Below are 19,372 nucleotides of genomic sequence, written 5' to 3' on the forward strand. Positions count from 1 at the left end.
GAAAAATAAGTTCAAGGGTGTGAAATGACTGTCCCAAGGTTACCCAAGCAAAGTGAGCCAGTGCTCCATCCAGGGATCTACATCCCTCTCCCAGACACCTGGCTGCCCAGGGATGCTGCCTGTCCATCTGGCTGCTTGGAACCGTCCACTCAGGCCTTGTGCTTGGCTCTTCCAATAACAGAGCCGAGGTAGCAGACATCCAGGAGCACCGTGGGATCTGCACCCGGAGTGCACAGAAAAATAAGTGAAGCCTGGAGGAAGCACCTGGACTAAGGTTAAAACAAGGGACTCTGGCTGACTAGATTTTCTGATTCTGCTGCCCTCATGCTCTGCTCTCAGTTTCCTAAGCGACTGCTTTTCCAGTTCCAAGTGTGCCAGGTAAAAAGGGCATCACATAAGCAACAGAGAAAACCAGGACAAATGGGAGCGCAGGAGGAACATTCCAATGACTTCCTTAGGGCTCATATAATTATTATTACTCGCCCCCCCACCGCCCCCGCCCGCCAGGTCGTATTCTCTGCGGTGATCAGATATAATTTGATCACCAAGTACAAAACGTCTTGTCAAAATGGGCTTCCTTTTAAATTCCTAACTTATGTGTTTTGATTGCTTGGCTGTTCAGTTATTGCACTCAGAGACCACAGCAGCTACTAAATGCTGGCTGTGAAAACTTATATATAAAATTGTTCATTTGTTATTTTGAGACAAAATAATCAGTTTTCTTAGTTACCATATAATTTCAAAAGTTATGCTATCAACTTATATGTTAAGTTTTTAATTTTTTTTTTTGCTAAAATCAGTATCTTTTTTCCCCCCCTTAGAATCTAAGGTCTATTAGAATTATATTAAAGGGTATTTTAAAATTTAAAATCTCCTAGGTAATACCTTAAATGTTATCCCTACCTTTTTTTTTGAGGGAATCTGAGAGGGAAAACTACAACGACAGCAGAAGAACGAGGTCCAAAGGGAGCTGAGGAACCTAACAGTCAGCAAAGTGGGGCCATGCGTTAAAATGTCTACACAGCAAGTTGAGAAGGAATAAAGTTACCTCTGAGACACGTATACACACCCGAGGAAAATGAACACCTAATTTTTCAAAGAGAACAGGCAGAAGTCTTCTTAATTTTGTTTCTCTACCCAAATGAGTTGGGATATATTGATAGAGAGTCACCTGGTTTGGAATCTGGGTAAGGGGTTATGCTGTTTCCAAAAGCATCCCACCCCCTCACGTGTATAGACAAAATTTTCTCACAAAGTTGTCTTCTAGCAGACAACCATACCCTGCCTGAGCTGGCTCTGTGGGATGTCTCTTCAAAGCCTCCTCCAGGGTGAAGCTTGGCGTCTCCTCCTCCAGGAAGCCTTCCATGACATCCTCCTCACAGAGGCCAGCTGGGATAGCCCTCCTCCCACTGCTGCGTGACTGTCAACTGTATCAGACAGAATGCCTGGAGGGTGGTCTTTTGATGAAAATGCATTTTAAAATCTAAAATGGCTGTCTGGAATCTGTGACTCTTTCCTCTGTGGCTCTTTGTGAGCCTTCCCAGGCCATGTTTCGAGTTCAGATTTTCCAGTGCCATTCGGTGTGGTCACACTCTCAGTGTTTCCAGCACTAACATAAAACTCGGGCTTTTAATTAGCATGTAGATCAGTCAGAAGCAACTGCTCCTCCCAGGAGAGGCTGCAGCTTGCTCGTGCCTCTCCCACCCCGCACATCTAAGGGAGAGGCACCACGGCCTCGGTAAGTTACTTTGGGAAGACTGCGCCCTTGGATGAGCAGCCATCACGATAACGACAGATGTGAGTACATATATGCACTGCTGCAGTATTCACAGTGCCTCCACGTTTAGCAGATAGGGCAGATGCAGTGTGGTGCACGGGTTCCAAGCAGCAGCTGAGCTATCCGTTAGAATATGCGAGGTGCTTAAAGTGGTCCCAGGCAGACACTCTAAGCACTCTGTTAGTATTTATTACTATTATTATCCCAAACAAATCTTACCAATCAGTTTACATAGAGAGATATAGGGTCAAAAGATAATGACTCTGCTCTGGAGAAATCTTTCACAGCTAAACAATTACCGTTAGACCCTTACACTCAAACAGCAGCAGCAGCATCTGGGAGCTTTTAGAAACTCAGAGCGTCACGTCTCCTACATTACAATCTGCATCTTACCAAGACCCCCAGGTGACCTGCGAGCACTTCCAAATCTGAAAAGCATTGCCCTGGAGAACTCCAAGGCTGATGCGGAGACCCCGGGGTCACTTGTGTTTTGGGCAGAAAGGATGCAAAGGTGGCACTGACTCAAAATCTGCTCTGTTTCACTGACAGATTCAGCCCTAATCTGGGCCACAGAATATAGGTTGCGGGTTGGGGGGTGGCGGCCAAGGGCTCCCCGGCAGAAGGCATTCCCATCTGAATCAAATGAAATGCTTTGCGCAAGGAACCGTGAGAACACATGTCAGCACAGATACATCAGAGCCCCTCGTGGAACAAGGCTGAGATCCCGTAACTGTTCTGGCATGTTTGAGGGGGGAGAACAGACACAAACACAACGTTTGAGAAAGGAGGCAACATCATTCAGAAGGCTGCAGTCTTACAAAGGAAGCTTAGGAGTAAACGCAGGGAAGGGAGGAAGTCACTTACGTTCACCCAGGGATGTTCAAGGACTTGCACGGCTGAAAATCGCTGATCAACATCCACCAACAGCATCATGGTAATGAGCTCCTGTGAGTGAAAACATCCATAGCCATTTGTGTCTAACACTGAAGGTAAAAATCTGGGCGTTTTCAAATGCATAGGTTCTCTTTTCGTTTGGAGAAGCATTTGCAAAAGCTCTAAACCTTAAATATATCAACTCAACTTACCTAACACCTAACACCTTTGAAAGGAAAGATGACTATTCGGAATTATGAATATATAGCTTGTAGTCGAGAGAAAAAAAAACAAAGTGAAATTAATATTAAAGTCAATTTCATAGAAATATTTTTAGTAGAAAGGGTGTAAAGTACACAAGTTAAAGAATTAATATTTCGTTCTTTGTCTAGCATTTTGCACGTGAAGGACAGGTTTTAAATTACTTTAGTAGAGAAATCAAATTTTAAAAACACTTAACTAAATTTTCACTTTGGCAGCTGAAAGGAAAAATGGATTTTTTTCTCCTAACTGCAAAATGGCCTATTTAGGTTTGAAAGAAAGGAATGAGGAAAAACCTACAGAATTGCCAGCAGCGATTGGGTAAAAATAGAACCTATTCTTTAGTACCAAAGACTTCAAAGGAAATCTGTTTAAAATGCTTCAACAATTTCCGAATCAATAAAAATAAAATAGAACCATTAATAAATGATATGATGGTTCTGAAATTAATGAAACTCCCCCATGAGCTCAAATTTATTTGCACCAAGAAAGCAGAGCTTGAGGTTTAATGATTTAAGTTTGTCATACATCTGTCAACTTTGCATTAGCAGTTCCCAGGTAACAAAATGGTTAGATATCTGTTCCCTAGTCCCCTCCATGCAAAGGCTCCAAGGACCGCTCCCTGATGGGGATGAGTTATTTCAATGATGTAGAGATTCTACCTTCACTTGCTAACCTGGGCTGGGACGCAATTACATTGACTACTATGTGGGATGCCCTTTGTAGGGTGCCATGCGGGGGTAGGGGGTGGTCCCATCAATCAGGGACTTCGAGGCCTCGTTACGGAGTCACAGTGCTGAGACTTGGACAGGTTCCTGCAGAGCCTGCTCCCAGGTGAAAACACCTCCACCTCCACCCGTAGCAGCTCATCCCATCTTTCACCTCTGTGGCTTTCCTTTGATGCTTTTCTCGATTCCCCACACTCTCCAGAGGCAGATTCCTGGATAGTTGAAAAATAGGAGAGATAGGGGCCCAAACTGCATAATTTTCAATGGAAAGTGGCTATGGCTAAGGAGTCAGATTTTTTTTTTTTTTTTTTGGTCCTTTTGCTATTTCTTGGGCTGCTCCCGCGGCATATGGAGGTTCCCAGGCTAGGGGTCGAATCGGAGCCATGGCCACTGGCCTACGCCAGAGCCACAGCAACGTGGGATCCGAGCCGCGTCTGCAACCTACACCACAGCTCACGGCAACGCCGGATCGTTAACCCACTGAGCAAGGGCAGGGACCGAACCCGCAACCTCATGGTTCCTAGTCGGATTCGTTAACCACTGAGCCACGACGGGAACTCCCAGGAGTCAGATTTTAAATGGAACTCATACTCAGGACACAGCAAATGTAAAGGCATATAGTTGAATAATCAAAAGATAATCGGAGTTCCCGTCGTGGCGCAGTGGTTAACAAATCCGACTAGGAACCATGAGGTTACGGGTTCGGTCCCTGCCCTTGCTCAGTGGGTTAACCATCCAGCGTTGCCGTGAGCTGTGGTGTAGGTTGCAGACGTGGCTCGGATCCCGCGTTGCTGTGGCTCTGGCGTAGGCCAGTGGCTCCAGCTCCGATTCGACCCCTAGCCTGGGAACCTCCATATACCGTGGGAGCGGCCCAAAGAAATAGCAAAAAGACAAAAAAAAAAAAAAGATAATCAGTTCTCAACATCAGTTTTGCAAAAAATTAAGTCAGTGCTTGAAACTTAAGGGATCAATTTAAAAGTGTTAGGGTTTTTTGTTTGTTTTTGCTTTTTTTTTTAAATCTCAGGGCCTACTAATGTCACCATGTAAGATTTTTTTTACAGCTTTCTTAGAGGTTTATATTTTAGTTGAATAGGACAAAAATCATAGGCTTTGCTCCCCTCTGCCTCTAAATCCTGGCTGTCTTTCAAGGTCCAAGTCGCATCATAGCTCCCTCATAATCTTTCTTGATCATTTTAACCCATGTTGAGCTTCCTCTAGTTTAACTGATTGTTTAATTCACTTATTTATTCATTCATTCATTCATTCACTATCTGTTGAGCATCACTTAAGTACCAGTCACTGTTGAGGCACTTATGATACTGCAATGAATAGACAAAAATCCTTGTCTTGGTGGAATTTACATTCTAGTGAGGAGCGTTAGAAACTAAGCTACATAAAAATACCCACCTCTCTAGAGAGGTAGACAGATACAGATGGGTAGTGAGATGATATCCCAGGTGGAAGTGTGTACATGTTATGGGGAAAAATAAAGCAAAGGATGGTCAGCCGGGTAGGGGTTAAGAGCTGCAATTGGAAACACAGTGCTCTGAGAAAGCTTCACTGAGAAGACAACATTAAGGCAAGAAGAGAAAGAGGTGAAGCAAAAAGGTATACAGAAATTGGAGGTGGGTTGAGCCTGGTGTGAGCAGGGCACAAGAGGAGACTACACCTGCGGAGCCAGAGGGACAACAGGAAGGCATGGGGGGTGGGGCAGAGACACTTGACAAGTTGGCGTGGCCATTAACAGATCACTTGATGACTGTGACCTCTTGGGAAAGCTGGTAGTTATGCAGACAGAAATCATATTTATCTCTGCTTCTTTGCATGCAATGATTCACAATCAGTAATTCCAATTCAGAGATACAATCTATAAGAGGAAGGTACTGGAAACCCACCTTTGCAGAATCAGAAACATTATCCCAATACGGAGAAGGGAAGTCCACTTGCCCCATCAGAATCTGATCAAAAAGCACCTCCTGGTCATCACCGCTCCTGTTTAGACGAAGGACAGTAACAAGAATAAAGAGCATGAAAATCCGACTCAGGGTATGTCTTTTCATTCTTATGCACTGGAGCCTTTCCTTTCCCCGTAAATGTGTAAAATGTGAGTTTTTAAGCAACTCAGAATGTCCGCCTGGAACTGTTTTGGCAAATTAAGAAAGAATGAGTTTTTCAATTATATGAGGAAGATTTATGGAAGGCACGTAAATTAGCACACACAGCATGGAAAAAATAACAGGCACTGCAAGTCAAGTTCTTAGGATGTTTTTTCCCTGCTGCAGGCTCCTTTGTTCAAGGAGACCAAACGGGTCATTCAAAGAATGGAGAAATGCTTTGTTGCTGCTGAATAAAAGATTGCTGCCCATACCCACGGAACGGAGGGAAGCCACACAGCAGGATGTAAGTGATGACACCAGCTGCCCAGATGTCCACCTTGAGGCCGTATCTGAAAAAGGAAGGGATGTCAACATGGGCAAACCTAGGCCAGGACCAATTATGGGGCATCGTAACACAGATGACCCTTCTAATCATAATCCACAAACCAAACCAAACCAAATTCTAAAAACCCACAGTAAACACTAAACTATAACCCACTGGCTAAACAGAATTCAGGAAAACAGTTTTCAAAAAGCTTTCTGAGACACATTAAAAATTAAAATAGACTACACCCGTGGAGCCAGAGGGACAACAGGAAGGCATGGGGGGTGGGGCAGAGACACTTGATAAGTTGGCGGGAGATCAACTTATCCAGAGATCACTAAGTGAAGGGTTTCAGCAAAAATGTTTATTATAGTCATATCGATTTCAATATAGAGATGAACCCTTGAGACTACTTAACACCCTAATTTGAGAAAATAATAATTACATATAAGACTTTTTTCAGCTTACAGAGCACTGATATACATTATCTTACTTTGTGTTCCCAACAACTCTGTAACTTGTACAGGCTACGCATCATTGCCTGTTTTACATAAGAGAAATCCAAGATTCAGAGGGATACATAGTTTTGCTCAAGATCACACCATCAGTCAGTGCGAGCTGAGCTCCAGCCAAGTCTTCAAGAGCCCAACCAAACCCTCTTTCTATCCCACAGAACTCCTTCCCCCAGCAGGTCGTCTGAGCCCCTACGGGGCGGTGGGGCGGGGGGGGGGGAGAACGGAGCCCTGGCTGAGGCAGTGCCCTCGGAGGAAGGCCAGGCTACGGAAATGCGATGAATAAAAAAGCCCTCGGTACCTCACATCTCGCTTTGGGGATTTCTCTTCTCATCTGTCTCTATCTCTGCCCTTCTGGTCTATGCTACAAGCAGAAAAACTCCAACTGTCAGGTGGAAGATACGACCTGGACTGTGTAGGTGTGGGTTGGTGCCTCAAGTGGGAAGAAAGAGTGGGGCTGTCTCTTGTTGCTGGCACACCCTTGCCCAGTCTTTCTGTTCAGGGACGGTGCCTCAGAACCCTGCCTATGACCCTTGGCAAGAAACGGGGCTCTTTACTTGGCTCTTCACCAAAGATCCTTTTACTCACCTAGACCCCAGTTCAAATGCTGACTCAGCTACCATCTAGTCAGCGGCTTATAGGATAAGCCATCAGAGTCTGGGTTTATTTAGATGCAAAAAGGGAATCATCTCATCTACTGGAAGACGAGTAAGGCCGTAAAGGACCTCAGGGCCTGGCACATGGCAGTAGGTCCTTAGTAAGCAACAGGCAACCCCACCATCCCCCCACTTCTAGAGATTGGCGTTCCACTGACACCGCTGCACCCAGAAGCCAGGCAGTTCCTGCGGCCCTCTGATGCCGGAGGGCGTCTGCACTCCTCGGATAATCAGTGGACTGCCAGGAGGACTGAGTGGGACCGGAGCTGGAGAATACGGTCAGCTGAGAGGAGGAACCACAGGAGGCTGTAATCACTGCATGCAGCAATGTCTGCTTCTTTTATCTCCGAAAGCTAGGTAATTGCCATCACTGTATGTTTCTCTGTTCAATCCCATTTTTTTACCCTGGGGCTAATAACTGCTGTTCTATCTTTAATAAAAGCCACAAGGAAACCCCTAAACAAGATCGTAGTAATTGGTACCTTGATTGGGAAAACAGAGAAAACAGCTCCCACTTTAAAGTTTACAAAAAAAAAAGTGAAAGAAATCGGATAGCTGATCTGTCCAGTTGGGACCGGGCACTCCTATTTCTCCTATCCTAGAAGCAGACTAATTATTTTGCAAGCACAGCACTGCAATAAACACACAAGAAGCATTTACCCAGTCTCTGCAATGATTTCTGGAGCCACGTATGTCGGGGTGCCACAGACGGTGTACAGGGGGCCGTCTACGATGGTGGCCAGCCCAAAGTCGCCCAGTTTCAGCGATTTGCTGCCATCTTGGTGTTCATACACCTAAAGGAAATGTGAAAAGTGCAATTGCCTTAATGCCAAGAGCTCAAAAGTTCTTTTCGGAAGAAACAAGGGACACTGTAGTTTACATTTAGTATCTGTTGACCTGAAACAGACTGCCAGATATTTCTACAGCCAAGATGTGTTTATTCAGACTCAGCAGAGAACTGCAGTTCAGGGTCTGAACCTCGCCAAGTCCCCACAGGGCAAGGTGAGGAGATGGAAAGGAAGTTGGGGGGGCTTAGTAAACAAAGAGTCCGGGGCTTTTCATTGGCCGAGCCCTTGCCAGGAAAGGGGATTCATTTTCTCCTGTTGGCCTCTGCTGTGACCACAGGATGTGAGAGCTCCCCCTTCTGGTCTCCTATTTAATTGAAATTTCTGTTTAACATTTTACATTATTTATTATAAAATAAAAAATCAGGCAAATATGCAAGGATATGCATATAAAAACATCTTTATATCACTGCAGAACTGAAACATGGTGAACAACCAGCAAATGGAAATACGTTAAAGAAATTATGGTGTGTTCATACAGTGGGATCTTGGTGATATGGGTTTACATATATTAAAATGAATTATGTCTGGGAAGTAAGGACAGATTTCAGACTGGTTTGCATAAAGTGTCCATTAAAGTCTATTAAAGAAAAAAATATGCACAAAGAAAAATATCTGGAAGAATACCTTATGTGGTATCTGTCTCTGGGTGGTCAGATTACAGATTTTTTTTTTTCTTTTGCTTATCTGTATTTGATGTTTGCTACAATTAAAATTGATTTACAGAGTGCAATGAAACAGAGAGTTTCTAGTGCTAAATCTCCAACTTATGAAAATAAGTACCTCTTCATTTTAATATATAAGCTTTAAAAATAGTTTTTTAGTAAACTGAACCAAAAAATCTACACATTAAAATACTTCATTTTCAGTGCCCCACATTTCCAATAAGATCTATTTACATTTCTTTATTAATAATTGAAAGGGATATTAACATTTCATTTCACCTGTGGCAATCTGGAAAGATTTACCAGGTGCAGAGTCAGCGTTGTGTCCAGGTTTCCTTATTAAGGCTGTAAAAGTCTCCAGTCTTTCACCCAACAAATCAAGAAAAAGATGCATGTGACCACAGGCAAGTATTTACACACTTTAATTCTAGCTCACGATCAAACCAAACGGGTCTGCTCTAAAAAGTATCCCAAACAACACCTATCATTCAAATAAAAGATCAAAGGGCGTTCAGAATTCTACGATTCCTATTGGAACCCATAAGATATGGGAGAGAGCCACAGGAAAAGGCTACTATTCCCAGCAAAGGCAGTCGCCAGGAGATGCCTCCAGGAAATGGCCAAGTGTTCCATGTACATCAAATAATCCACCAGCCAGCGGAAGCCTCACGCCCTCCTGTTGGTGCTCTGTGATCGTCTGTACTTTTGCTACAGCAGCTTGAACCTCGTGCACAGCAAGGCACAGCTCCACACATCAGGAGCGCCGCTACCGTTCACACACCACGTCGGCCTTCCTGTGGAAAAAGTAGATGAACTTCTCGTTTCACTGCAGCATCTAGTGCAGATGTTTGGCCAGCTAGGCTGCGAAGGCAGCAATGATCATTCGGATCCAACTGTTTTGGCAGAAAAAAGGCAGTCAGATCCTCCTCTCCGGAGAGACTGTCCTTTCTGGGCAGAAAATAGTCATTTACATCTTCTCCGTACTCAGAGCAGGAAGTCCTCCCCCAAAGGACCCAACTGTGATCACCCCTGGGCTGCCCTCAAGCACATAACCAGAGGCTTGTGGGGCCACCTGCACCTAGGTTGTTAGGGCAAGGACAGCCACATGACCCGCACACATGCGGCTTTGCCCAGTTGTCCTCTGAAATGCACACTGTCCTCCCGACTCTCATGAGGCAGCCGTCCAGCCCTGGTCTGCGTAAACAGGTTTGAGTTACGGACTCTGAGGTCTCAGAGCTGCAAAACACACTCTCATCCCCAGCCTAAATGCTCCCAGGCAAAAGAAATCCCTAAATTGTAGTCTTAGCATGTCAGCCATCCAGAGCGTCCAAATGACAAGCAAATGTTTTTCATGAAAAGAAATCTGAGCTGGGGACACCTAGATCATCTAGTTTATTTCCCAGACAGAGCAGAATTGTTTACTTCCCTGATTCCATTCTGTCACCAATAACCTTTTTAAAACGCAAAATAACCTCTTGCTTTGATGTTTTGTTAGGTACAAACATTCACGATGCATGTTTCCTGAGGTTGTGCAGATTTCAGAATACACAACTCCACTTGTACAGAGACTTTGTGGCTTTTTCCCCCCAAGCATACTACCACAATCACCTAACTCTATTCAAAAGTTGGACAAAAGCAGATGTTGGCAGATGCAGTCATAAATCACATTTTAGTTCTGAATATGACCATGTAATTCTCCTCCATGTTCCAAAGGTTTTATTTTTAAGCATCTACATTTTAATAGGAATTCCATCTTACATAGAGCCATATGCCAATTGCATTTAATATAGCTGAGCAATAAAGTTCAAAGTTTCAATAACTAAGAAACAAAAGCACTTAAAAAACTTACCTAAAATAAAGAAAATGAAGATGATTTAATGGTAATAATACTCTAAAAGCCAGCATCACGTAAATGAAATAGATAGAATCTATCATTTTAATGTTCTTTTCATCTCTCTTTAATCACTTCTACGTGTCCCTTTCTTTTTGCTTTGAAAACCATATAGGAGAATTTTCATGAACATATAAAGTGGTTAAGTGATGCTCATGAGAGATAATAAGAGCTAAGAGACAGAGGCCTAATTCACGTAATTAAAAACATTTCTAGACCCAAGTACATTTGAAATGCTTCAGCAAAATGTTTTTGCTGGTGAATAAATGGCCAGGTCTCTCGTTTGGAATTCTGCTCAACTTACCATCAGGCAGGGCAGGAAACAAGGTTGCTTTGGGTTTTTCTCTGTCAACACTTGGGGAGAAGGACACAAAAGAATATACTGTAGTGTTTCCTCTCCTCCCCTGGGAGGGCGCCTTTCCTAAGTGCTACAGTAAACTCACCTCCTAGCTGAGCTCCCCAGAGCGGCTGCTGCAGCCTGCACTGGGCTCACCCTTCTCTCTCACCAAGCCGCTCACAGAGGGGCAGGAGTCCATTTTAAAATGTAATTAAAACTGTTAAACATCACAGATTGCTAAGTACATCTATCTCAAATATGTGTGTGCACATACATACACACACACACACACACACACACGACGAGCATTCTCTCTCCTGCATGCACACACACATACCCCCTCACTAAACCATCTCCACAAAGTATTTTCCCAAAGGGTAGCCATAAATTCACTTTGAACTAAGTTTGTAATTAAAAGTTAGGAATTGGAACAGCTTCTAACACGTTCAGGTTGAAAACGCCACATCCTTGGCTTATCCCACTCTCTGAACTGACTCCTCATCCTGACCCTCTTGTAGAAAGAAGCTTAAGCAGGCAGCAAGCATAAGCCTGGACAGCCTGGTCCAGCAAGTGAAGCTCTGGTGTGAGGAGAACTAACTTTTGCTGTAACTGTATTTTAAAGCCTCCATAAAACACGACCCACATGTGAGGTGGGAGTGCATTAATTGTCAATCAAAGAGTACTCACAACAGAAGATGTAATTTAATGTTCATCCCAGGCCCCTTAAATACTATAGATGTTCCCCCACATTTTAAACACCGAGGGGCTATTAAAGAGACGGGGATTAGTGCAAATTACCCAGTATGTAGTGCTTTCACTGTTTTAACTAAGCAATAAAACTGCGTAATTGTACAACACTAATTGAATGCAGCTACACATAACTGTGGGCTGCCATATGTATCCTATTACCATAAAGACTGTCAGTATTTTGTAAGTGACTCTTGTGATCATTGCAGATGGCTACAGTCAGAAAAGTTGTTCTCTAGGGTTTATTATATGGCTATAAAGACATCCTCTGAATTGACAGACTAAACGTGTTAAATGGCAACTATTATGAAACAGGTTCCAATTAAAAGCCGAAGGCATGTCCTACCAGGAATAGATACAGTGAAAGGTCAGGTATGTAGGGTTTTATCGTAGTAGTATTTCACATACGAATTTTCTCTTTTCAAGAAGAGTTTTAGTTTTGGTTCTTTTTCATTTATTTTGGGGTTTCACAGTAGCTGTAACTTGCTGAACAGTAGATGTTTGGGCATTTGCCTGATTTCCCTTGGATTAGAGTCTGAGAGCATTTGAGAAAGTTATTTAAAAAAATATAAAAGACTTAATATAGAGTCATAAAATGCAGCCGGTGGCCATAAAATAATATGAAAATTCACAGATAATCTGAACCTTAGTCAGATGGTTTCTGAGATTCCCATAATAGAGAACTAAAAGCTGACCAATATAACAGATGTGCTGGAACAAACATAATGCTCAGTGATAATATTAATTTAAGGACAACTCCATTGAAATGTCGGCTAATGAATCATTACTAACCACTGAAATATTTTTCACAGAGGAGCTCAACAGGTATTAAAAATTATTTCACCAAATAGAATTTAACAAAACTGGCATGAAATTGACGAAGCCATGAAAAAAAATAAGCCAATTTACCTTTTAACAAAGATGGTATCCTTTAAAAATATATATATAAAGTTTATGGCCTTAATGATGCTTTCTTAAAAAGTAGCTTAAATTTAAATTTCTAATCTTCCAAGAAGTAAACTGTAACAACATTCACTCATGGAATTATTTTGGAAAATGTACTTTATGGTCCACATGCTTTAGAATTAAACCTCCTGGAGTTCCCGTCGTGGCGCAGTGGTTAACGAATCCGACTAGGAACCATGAGGTTGCGGGTTCGGTCCCTGCCCTTGCTTGGTGGGTTAAGGATCCGGCGTTGCCGTGAGCTGTGGTGTAGGTTGCAGACGCGGCTCGGATCCCGCGTTGCTGTGGCTCTGGCGTAGGCCGGTGGCTGTGGCTCCGATTCAACCCCTAGCCTGGGAACCTCCATATGCCGCAGGAGCGGCCCAAGAAATAACAACAACAACAACAACAAAAGACAAAAAAAGACAAAAAAAAAAAGAATTAAACCTCCTGAAAAACAATGAACTCTTAAAAGAACAAAACTCATTTTATAACCACCTTTAAAATCTTTATGAAACAAAAAAATTAAACGAAATAATAAAAGTTGTACAGAAGTCAAAAGAAGGGTAACAACTTTAGAAGAAAAAAATAAAATAGCTTTTCCTAGTATTACCCTCGAGATGTCTGGGAAGGTGGAGGAGTAAATGGAAACTCCAAGAAACCTAATTCTCATTCTTCCTTTAAAACAGTCATGAAAATGTCTAGAAGGGAGTTCCATGCAGCTGCAGTGACACACACAAAACAGGCACATTCCAGATTCTGCTGCAGTTGTACATCCCAGGTTCTTGCTAAAACTCTGGGAACTCGATGTCACTGCAGTTTTAAAAAACTGTGTCACATGCAGTTGTGGCTCAGCAGTAATGAACCCCACTAGTATCCATGAGAATGCTGGTTCGATCCCTGGCCTCCCTCAGTGGGTTACGGATCTGGTGTGGCTGTGGCTGTGGCGCAGGCCAGCAGCTAGCTGTAGCTCTGATTCGACCCCTAGCCTGGGAACTTCCAGATGCCGTGGGGGTGGCCCTAAAAAAGAAAACAAAAAACTGTCATTTTTGTCACACAAGTGATATTCAATGTGTCATGGTAGGAAAATTAGAAAAGACAGATAATCATAGAGAAAAAGGAATTAAAGTCATCTGTAATCTTGCCACCTAGAAATAACCATTGTTAACATCTGGGGTATGAACTTCTAGAGCTTGCTTTCTCTGTCTTTCTGTTCTGTTTTTTTGTTTTTTCTTCCCTTTTCCACTGAACAGCATATCCTGAAGGTTTGTCTGACTCAGTAAGCACATGTGTACATCATGATTTTCAGCGGCTGCACTGCAGTAACAATCCCCCAAACCACGACCCCTGCCATTTACTGAGCATGTGCCAGACCTCGTGTTGGGGACTTCATGATCAATGCCCCATTTGATCTTCACAACAACTCTATTAAGTAATATTACTGGTATTTTGCGGAGGAAAAAAACTGAGGCTGTGAGATGTTAAGTAACTTGCTGATGTTGACACAGCTAGTGGCAGAGCCAGGACTTAAGCTCAGGCACGTCCAAGTCCATGATTCTAACCAGAATATAGGCCTAGATCCCCATGATGCTGACATTGAAAATACTATCGAGTGGAGTTCCCGTCGTGGCGCAGTGCTTAACGAATCCGACTAGGAACCATGAGGTTGCGGGTTCGGTCCCTGCCCTTGCTCAGTGGGTTAACGATCCGGCGTTGCCGTGAGCTGTGGTGTAGGTCGCAGACGCAGCTCGGATCCGGAGTTGCTGTGGCTGTGGCTTAGGTCGGCGGCTACAGCGCCGACTCGACCCCTGGCCTGGGAACCTCCATATGCCATGGGAGCGGCCCAAGAAAATGGCAAAAAGACAAAAAAAAAATACTATTGATCTGATGTGAGATAGACATACACACACACACACGTACTAAAAATCACTGAGATGGACATCCCTACGTATGTATACAAATCTAATTTTTTTTTTGTCTTTTTGAGGACATATGCAGGTTCCTGGGCTAAGGGTTGAATCAGAGCTGTAGGTGCCAGTGCCACCACAGTCACAGCAACATGGGATCTGAGCCACGTCTGCGACCTACACCACAGCATCGCCAGATCCTTAACCCACAGAGCGAGGCCAGGGATCAAACCTGTGTCTTCATGGATACTAGTCGGGTTCATTTACCGCTGAACCATGACGGCAGCTCCCACAAATCTGATTTTTTTAAAGTTACAGATCAGAAAGTAGTATTACTTGGTCACAGGTCACACATTATTGAAGGCTTTAGTTTATATATTACCAATCGACCTTTCAGATGGGCTCCATCACGTTACTCTTGCACTAGTTCACAGGAGATGATAGGTATCTCCATCCATTTGCCAACATGGGAGATTATTATTAATCTCTGCTCGTCCCGTAAGTCCATGTCATTTTAAAATGAAGTGAATGATGTTAGCCAAGTCCTAAAGGATGAGGGAATGAGCAGCGGTGCACACAAGGCCCCGCGACACTTCTGCTCCCCGTTGTCTTCTCCTGATGGAATCACAGATTCTTGGAGCGGTAACCGGGGTAAATGCTTAGTACAGTATCTGGATTATTATTGTACTAAATAAGGTTTGGGGAAAATGTTCTTTTTCTTCTGTTTTCCCTCAACTTTTATTCAAATTCAGAGGTAAGGATTATTCTCTAATCACCCATGAAAAGTGACCATTCGGTTTCACTTGGACATTTTCAGTGACTATAAGCGGCCTGTAATAACAGCCAGTGACTTGTCAAACAGGTGTCACTGTTGGAAAGTTTCTCTATGTCAGTCTCAAATCTCACATTCATGTCTTTTTAGTTTGAGTTCACTGCTCTCAAACACAGCACTCAAATGTCCCCCCATCTTCCCTCCAGCAGCCTTCCTGAGTTGATGAGAGCTGCCCTGCTCCCCTTTCTCCACCCCTTCTCTGGGCTGAACCCAGGCCCCTGATGTGACGTGTTCGAGTCCCTCCCCTTGGGTTCATGTGGTGTGAGCAGGGCAGGGGACTGGATGGCGACGCTCCTTCAGTGAAAGGCGTCCAAAGGCATGTCAGCATCTTTAGCAGCCACGTCCCACTGAGACTCGCGATGTACTTATTCATGGTCAACTCACAGCCTTTACACCAGGCCAAGTTTTCCCGTTACTGTTTTTCTGCAACAGTCACTACAACAGCTACACCAAAAGCACTTGGTCTGTAGGGATTTTTATGTTGATCTCTTGTTAAATTTCATTTTACTCATCTGGGACCTCTACGGAGCCAGAGACATCTGGATCTCAGTTCTGTCATTTGATATATATATATATATACTACAGCCTCATTTTGGCTCACTGGCAATTAATGCTGATGAGGGTGCAGCTAGTGACAGACTCCAGTGAGATCCAGGGCACCCCTCCTAAAGGTGATCCCCAAGCCACTCATCAACATGCTGATGGCTCAGGATTATCGTTTGTGGACTGATTTTACAAATCCACTCCCCTGCGTTTTTGTTTATGACCTCTAGCGCACCGTGTCCTGTCCACCAGCCTTGTTAGCTATCTTATCACAAAATGGGTCTATTTGGGGATCAAGAGTCAAGAGATTAAGGCAGAAGGAAACCCATTATCTGGTGAGCTCAGTGCTGGCTTGAGATGGAAACTAAGATGAGCTGGAGCAGAACCTATGGCCAACATTTGGGGAAAAAGAGTTAACTTACTACTAGTTTCCACCCATTTTGTGAAAATGAGGGTCGTTAGCTGCACGTGCTGTTTTGATGGTCTTCTAGGAACAGGCACGAACACCTTGACAGAGGGTTTTTAGAAGACAATTTCTGACCAAGAGAAGCAGATGCCCTGGGAAACTGCTTTCTCCTGGATAGTACGGAGGCATTTGGAAGGAAGAAGGGTTTTGTACATAAATGTTCATATTTCAAGAAAATTACTGTATTTCTGGACTCTAATAAAAACTAGTGATGTAAGTTATGGTTTTTCCAGGAAAGGCTAATTTTCCTAAGAGGCATCCTCGTATACATTTTAAGACTCCCAGGTTCCTGCCAGAAACACAGGCTGCTACTGATGATTTTTGCTGCCAAGGGGACAAGCATGCCATCTAGTGGTGAGTCCTGTAAACTGAAAGTAATTGATCTTAGACTATTTCTGGGTTGGTTTGTTTTTCTTTAGAGAAAGGTCCCTTTTAATCATAAACTATTACGGCTCACATACACACACACAATAGTTTCATGCATAAGTGAAGCTGGGGAAGCACTGCACTTCTCCCCGCATTCAGAGAGGTTTAGTCTGTGGCCAACTGCAGTCCTCAATGTAGTAGATGGATTGATTGAGCAATGACTAGGGTTTCTCATGTTGGGTCTGTCCTCTAGTCTATGATGCAATATCGTCATTCACTCTTTTTCTTAACTAATCCACCCTTTCATCCACCTGCCGCTCCACACGACCACTAAGCACCCGGCCTGGCCACTAAAGCAAAAAGAATCGCATAAAATCATTGGCGTGAGTAACATATCAAAAAAAAAAAAAAACCTTAGTAACAATGCAATAGTAAAATTACAAGAGCCATTTCTATTAGGGCGGTTCCCAGTTTTCACCTAAAATGTGGCTGGAAACATCACTGTAAATCATGTTTTCTCATTAAAATGCTTTATCTGACCAAATATTTCAACCTGAATAAATCATTCACATGATCAGTGTCAATCCTTCAGGCCAGGCTACAGTATTTTTATATTGCTCTCTAAGCATTAAAAAATTTTAAATCTAAAAGTCCTGCACATATCATATAAAATGAAATCTCTAGCTGAAATCTCCCCATTTATAAATAATTCTTTTTTTTGTCTTTTTTTTTTGTCTTTTTGCCATTTCTTTGGGCCGCTCCTGCGGCATATGGAGGTTCCCGGGCTAGGGGTCAAATCGGAGCTGCAGCCACTGGCCTACAGCAAGAGCCACAGCAACGCGGGATCCGAGCCACGTCTGCAACCTACACCACGGCTCATGGCAACGCCGGATCCTTAACCCACTGAGCAAGGGCAGGGACCGAACCCGCAACCTCATGGTTCCTAGTCGCATTTGTTAACCACTGAGCCACAATGGGAACTCCTATAAATAATTCTTTGCTAATTATAACAGACATTAAAACACTTAGCAAAAATTTATCAGCAATCTAACAATTCAGAATTTTGTTGAAGTTTCCTCGTAAAACAGTTATGCAAAGTGTCCAGTGAGGCCTTTTCATTAAGTTTCCGTATACTTCGAAAATAGATTAAAAGTTTATAAGTTTATCATAGCATTTTTCAAAAATAGTCTCTAGCTCTACATTTTGCCATGAGATGGCAAATACATGTCTGGGTAAACAGTAACTTCTTTTTTTTTTGTTTTTTTTACTTTTTAGGGCTGCACCTCTGGCATATGGAAGGTCCCAAACTAGGTGTCAAACCTGAGCTACAGGTGCAGGCCTGTGCCACAGCCATAGCAACAAGGGATCCGAGCCGCATCTGTGACCTACACCACAGCTCACAGCAGCACCAGCTCCTTAACTCACTGAGTGAGGCCAGGGATCAAACCCACGTCCTTATGGTTCCTAGTCGGGTTTGTTACCTCTGAGCCACAACAGCAACTCCTAACAGTAATCTTTTAAAAGTAATGTCAAAAAAGATGAAAGATGATTGTTACATTATGTAATTTTATTTTAAACAGTTTTATTTTAGGGATGATTTACTTTTTGTTACAAATAAAAGGGGAATTAAAACCCAAGAGAGCCAGTAGTCACGTGTTATCTCTTTATCTTCATAAAGTCCCCTTAAGGGAGGCTCAAAGGAGTTAAGTGTCTTGTTCAAGGTCAGAAGACAAGCCAGTGGAAGAGCGAAGCCTCTGGTTTTGAACTTCTGTCCATCTGTCTGCAAATCCTGAGTGTGCGATTTTGTGTTTCTCTTATTTCCACATAAAGGTCAACAGCATGTGAAATTAATGGACGTCTCGAGCACTCTTAGCAATGTCATCCTCGTGCCATTAAAATTATTCCATTCTTCTACCTATTTTATCCGAAAATAGATTTATCCCTGCAAAACTCACCAACCCTTACCACTCTCCTGTAGGGGGACATTACTACACTGGAGAAGCAAATTACTTCAGTTTTTCATATGTATTTTTTAAACCTCTATTGTGAATGACTGCAGTGGGGGGGGGTGTACACATGTATTTTTTCACATTTTTGAAATTAGAAAAGAAAGGGAAAAAAGGAAAGAACTTTCTTTTTTTCCTTTTGGGGTAATTTAAAGCAAGATACATGTAAATGAGCACAGTACTTAAAAAGTACCCTGTAAATTGTAATTTTAGGAAAAAAAGCACATTGCTGTGTAATCATTTATGACATTGATCGAAACTGCTCTGGTGAGACGCAGGCAAACAACGGTACACAAACCTGAGCTAGCTGCAAAGGCAGAAAGGGAAATGAAACTTTAATTTTCAGTCACTGCATTTTCAGAGCTTAGAGAAGTTTTTAAACAAAGGCTCGGTTGTAAGTCCATTCCCGTGAGACAATCCCACATAAGTCAAGACGCAGGAAGAATGAGTGCAGATGAGGGGAAATTGCTGCCGTTTATGGAGGCAACTACGCAGAAGAGAATGTTTAGGCTGCTGCGGAGACGGGGAATTTGAGGGTCAATTAAGTCAGAACGCCATCATCTGACCTCCGCTGCCTTCATTAGCCGGTAGGTACAA

General features: G+C 43.1%; 1 protein-coding gene across 3 annotated transcripts in view; it reads right to left on the reverse strand.

The window, feature by feature from the left end:
* DCLK1 (doublecortin like kinase 1) overlaps nucleotides 1-19,372 on the reverse strand; it is a 346,047-nt gene that overhangs the window by 28,873 nt on the left and 297,802 nt on the right. For all 3 annotated transcript variants that reach the window (XM_047755857.1, XM_047755858.1, XM_047755860.1), the window contains 4 exons: nucleotides 7,889-8,022; nucleotides 6,008-6,085; nucleotides 5,535-5,631; nucleotides 2,642-2,722 (listed from right to left, as the gene is read on the reverse strand). In XM_047755857.1, coding sequence (XP_047611813.1) covers nucleotides 2,642-2,722; nucleotides 5,535-5,631; nucleotides 6,008-6,085; nucleotides 7,889-8,022 — 390 coding nt within the window. The remainder of the gene's footprint in view (nucleotides 1-2,641; nucleotides 2,723-5,534; nucleotides 5,632-6,007; nucleotides 6,086-7,888; nucleotides 8,023-19,372) is intronic.

Source organism: Phacochoerus africanus, chromosome 13 (genome assembly GCF_016906955.1).
Source record: "Phacochoerus africanus isolate WHEZ1 chromosome 13, ROS_Pafr_v1, whole genome shotgun sequence".
Classification (NCBI taxonomy): Eukaryota; Metazoa; Chordata; class Mammalia; order Artiodactyla; family Suidae; genus Phacochoerus; species Phacochoerus africanus.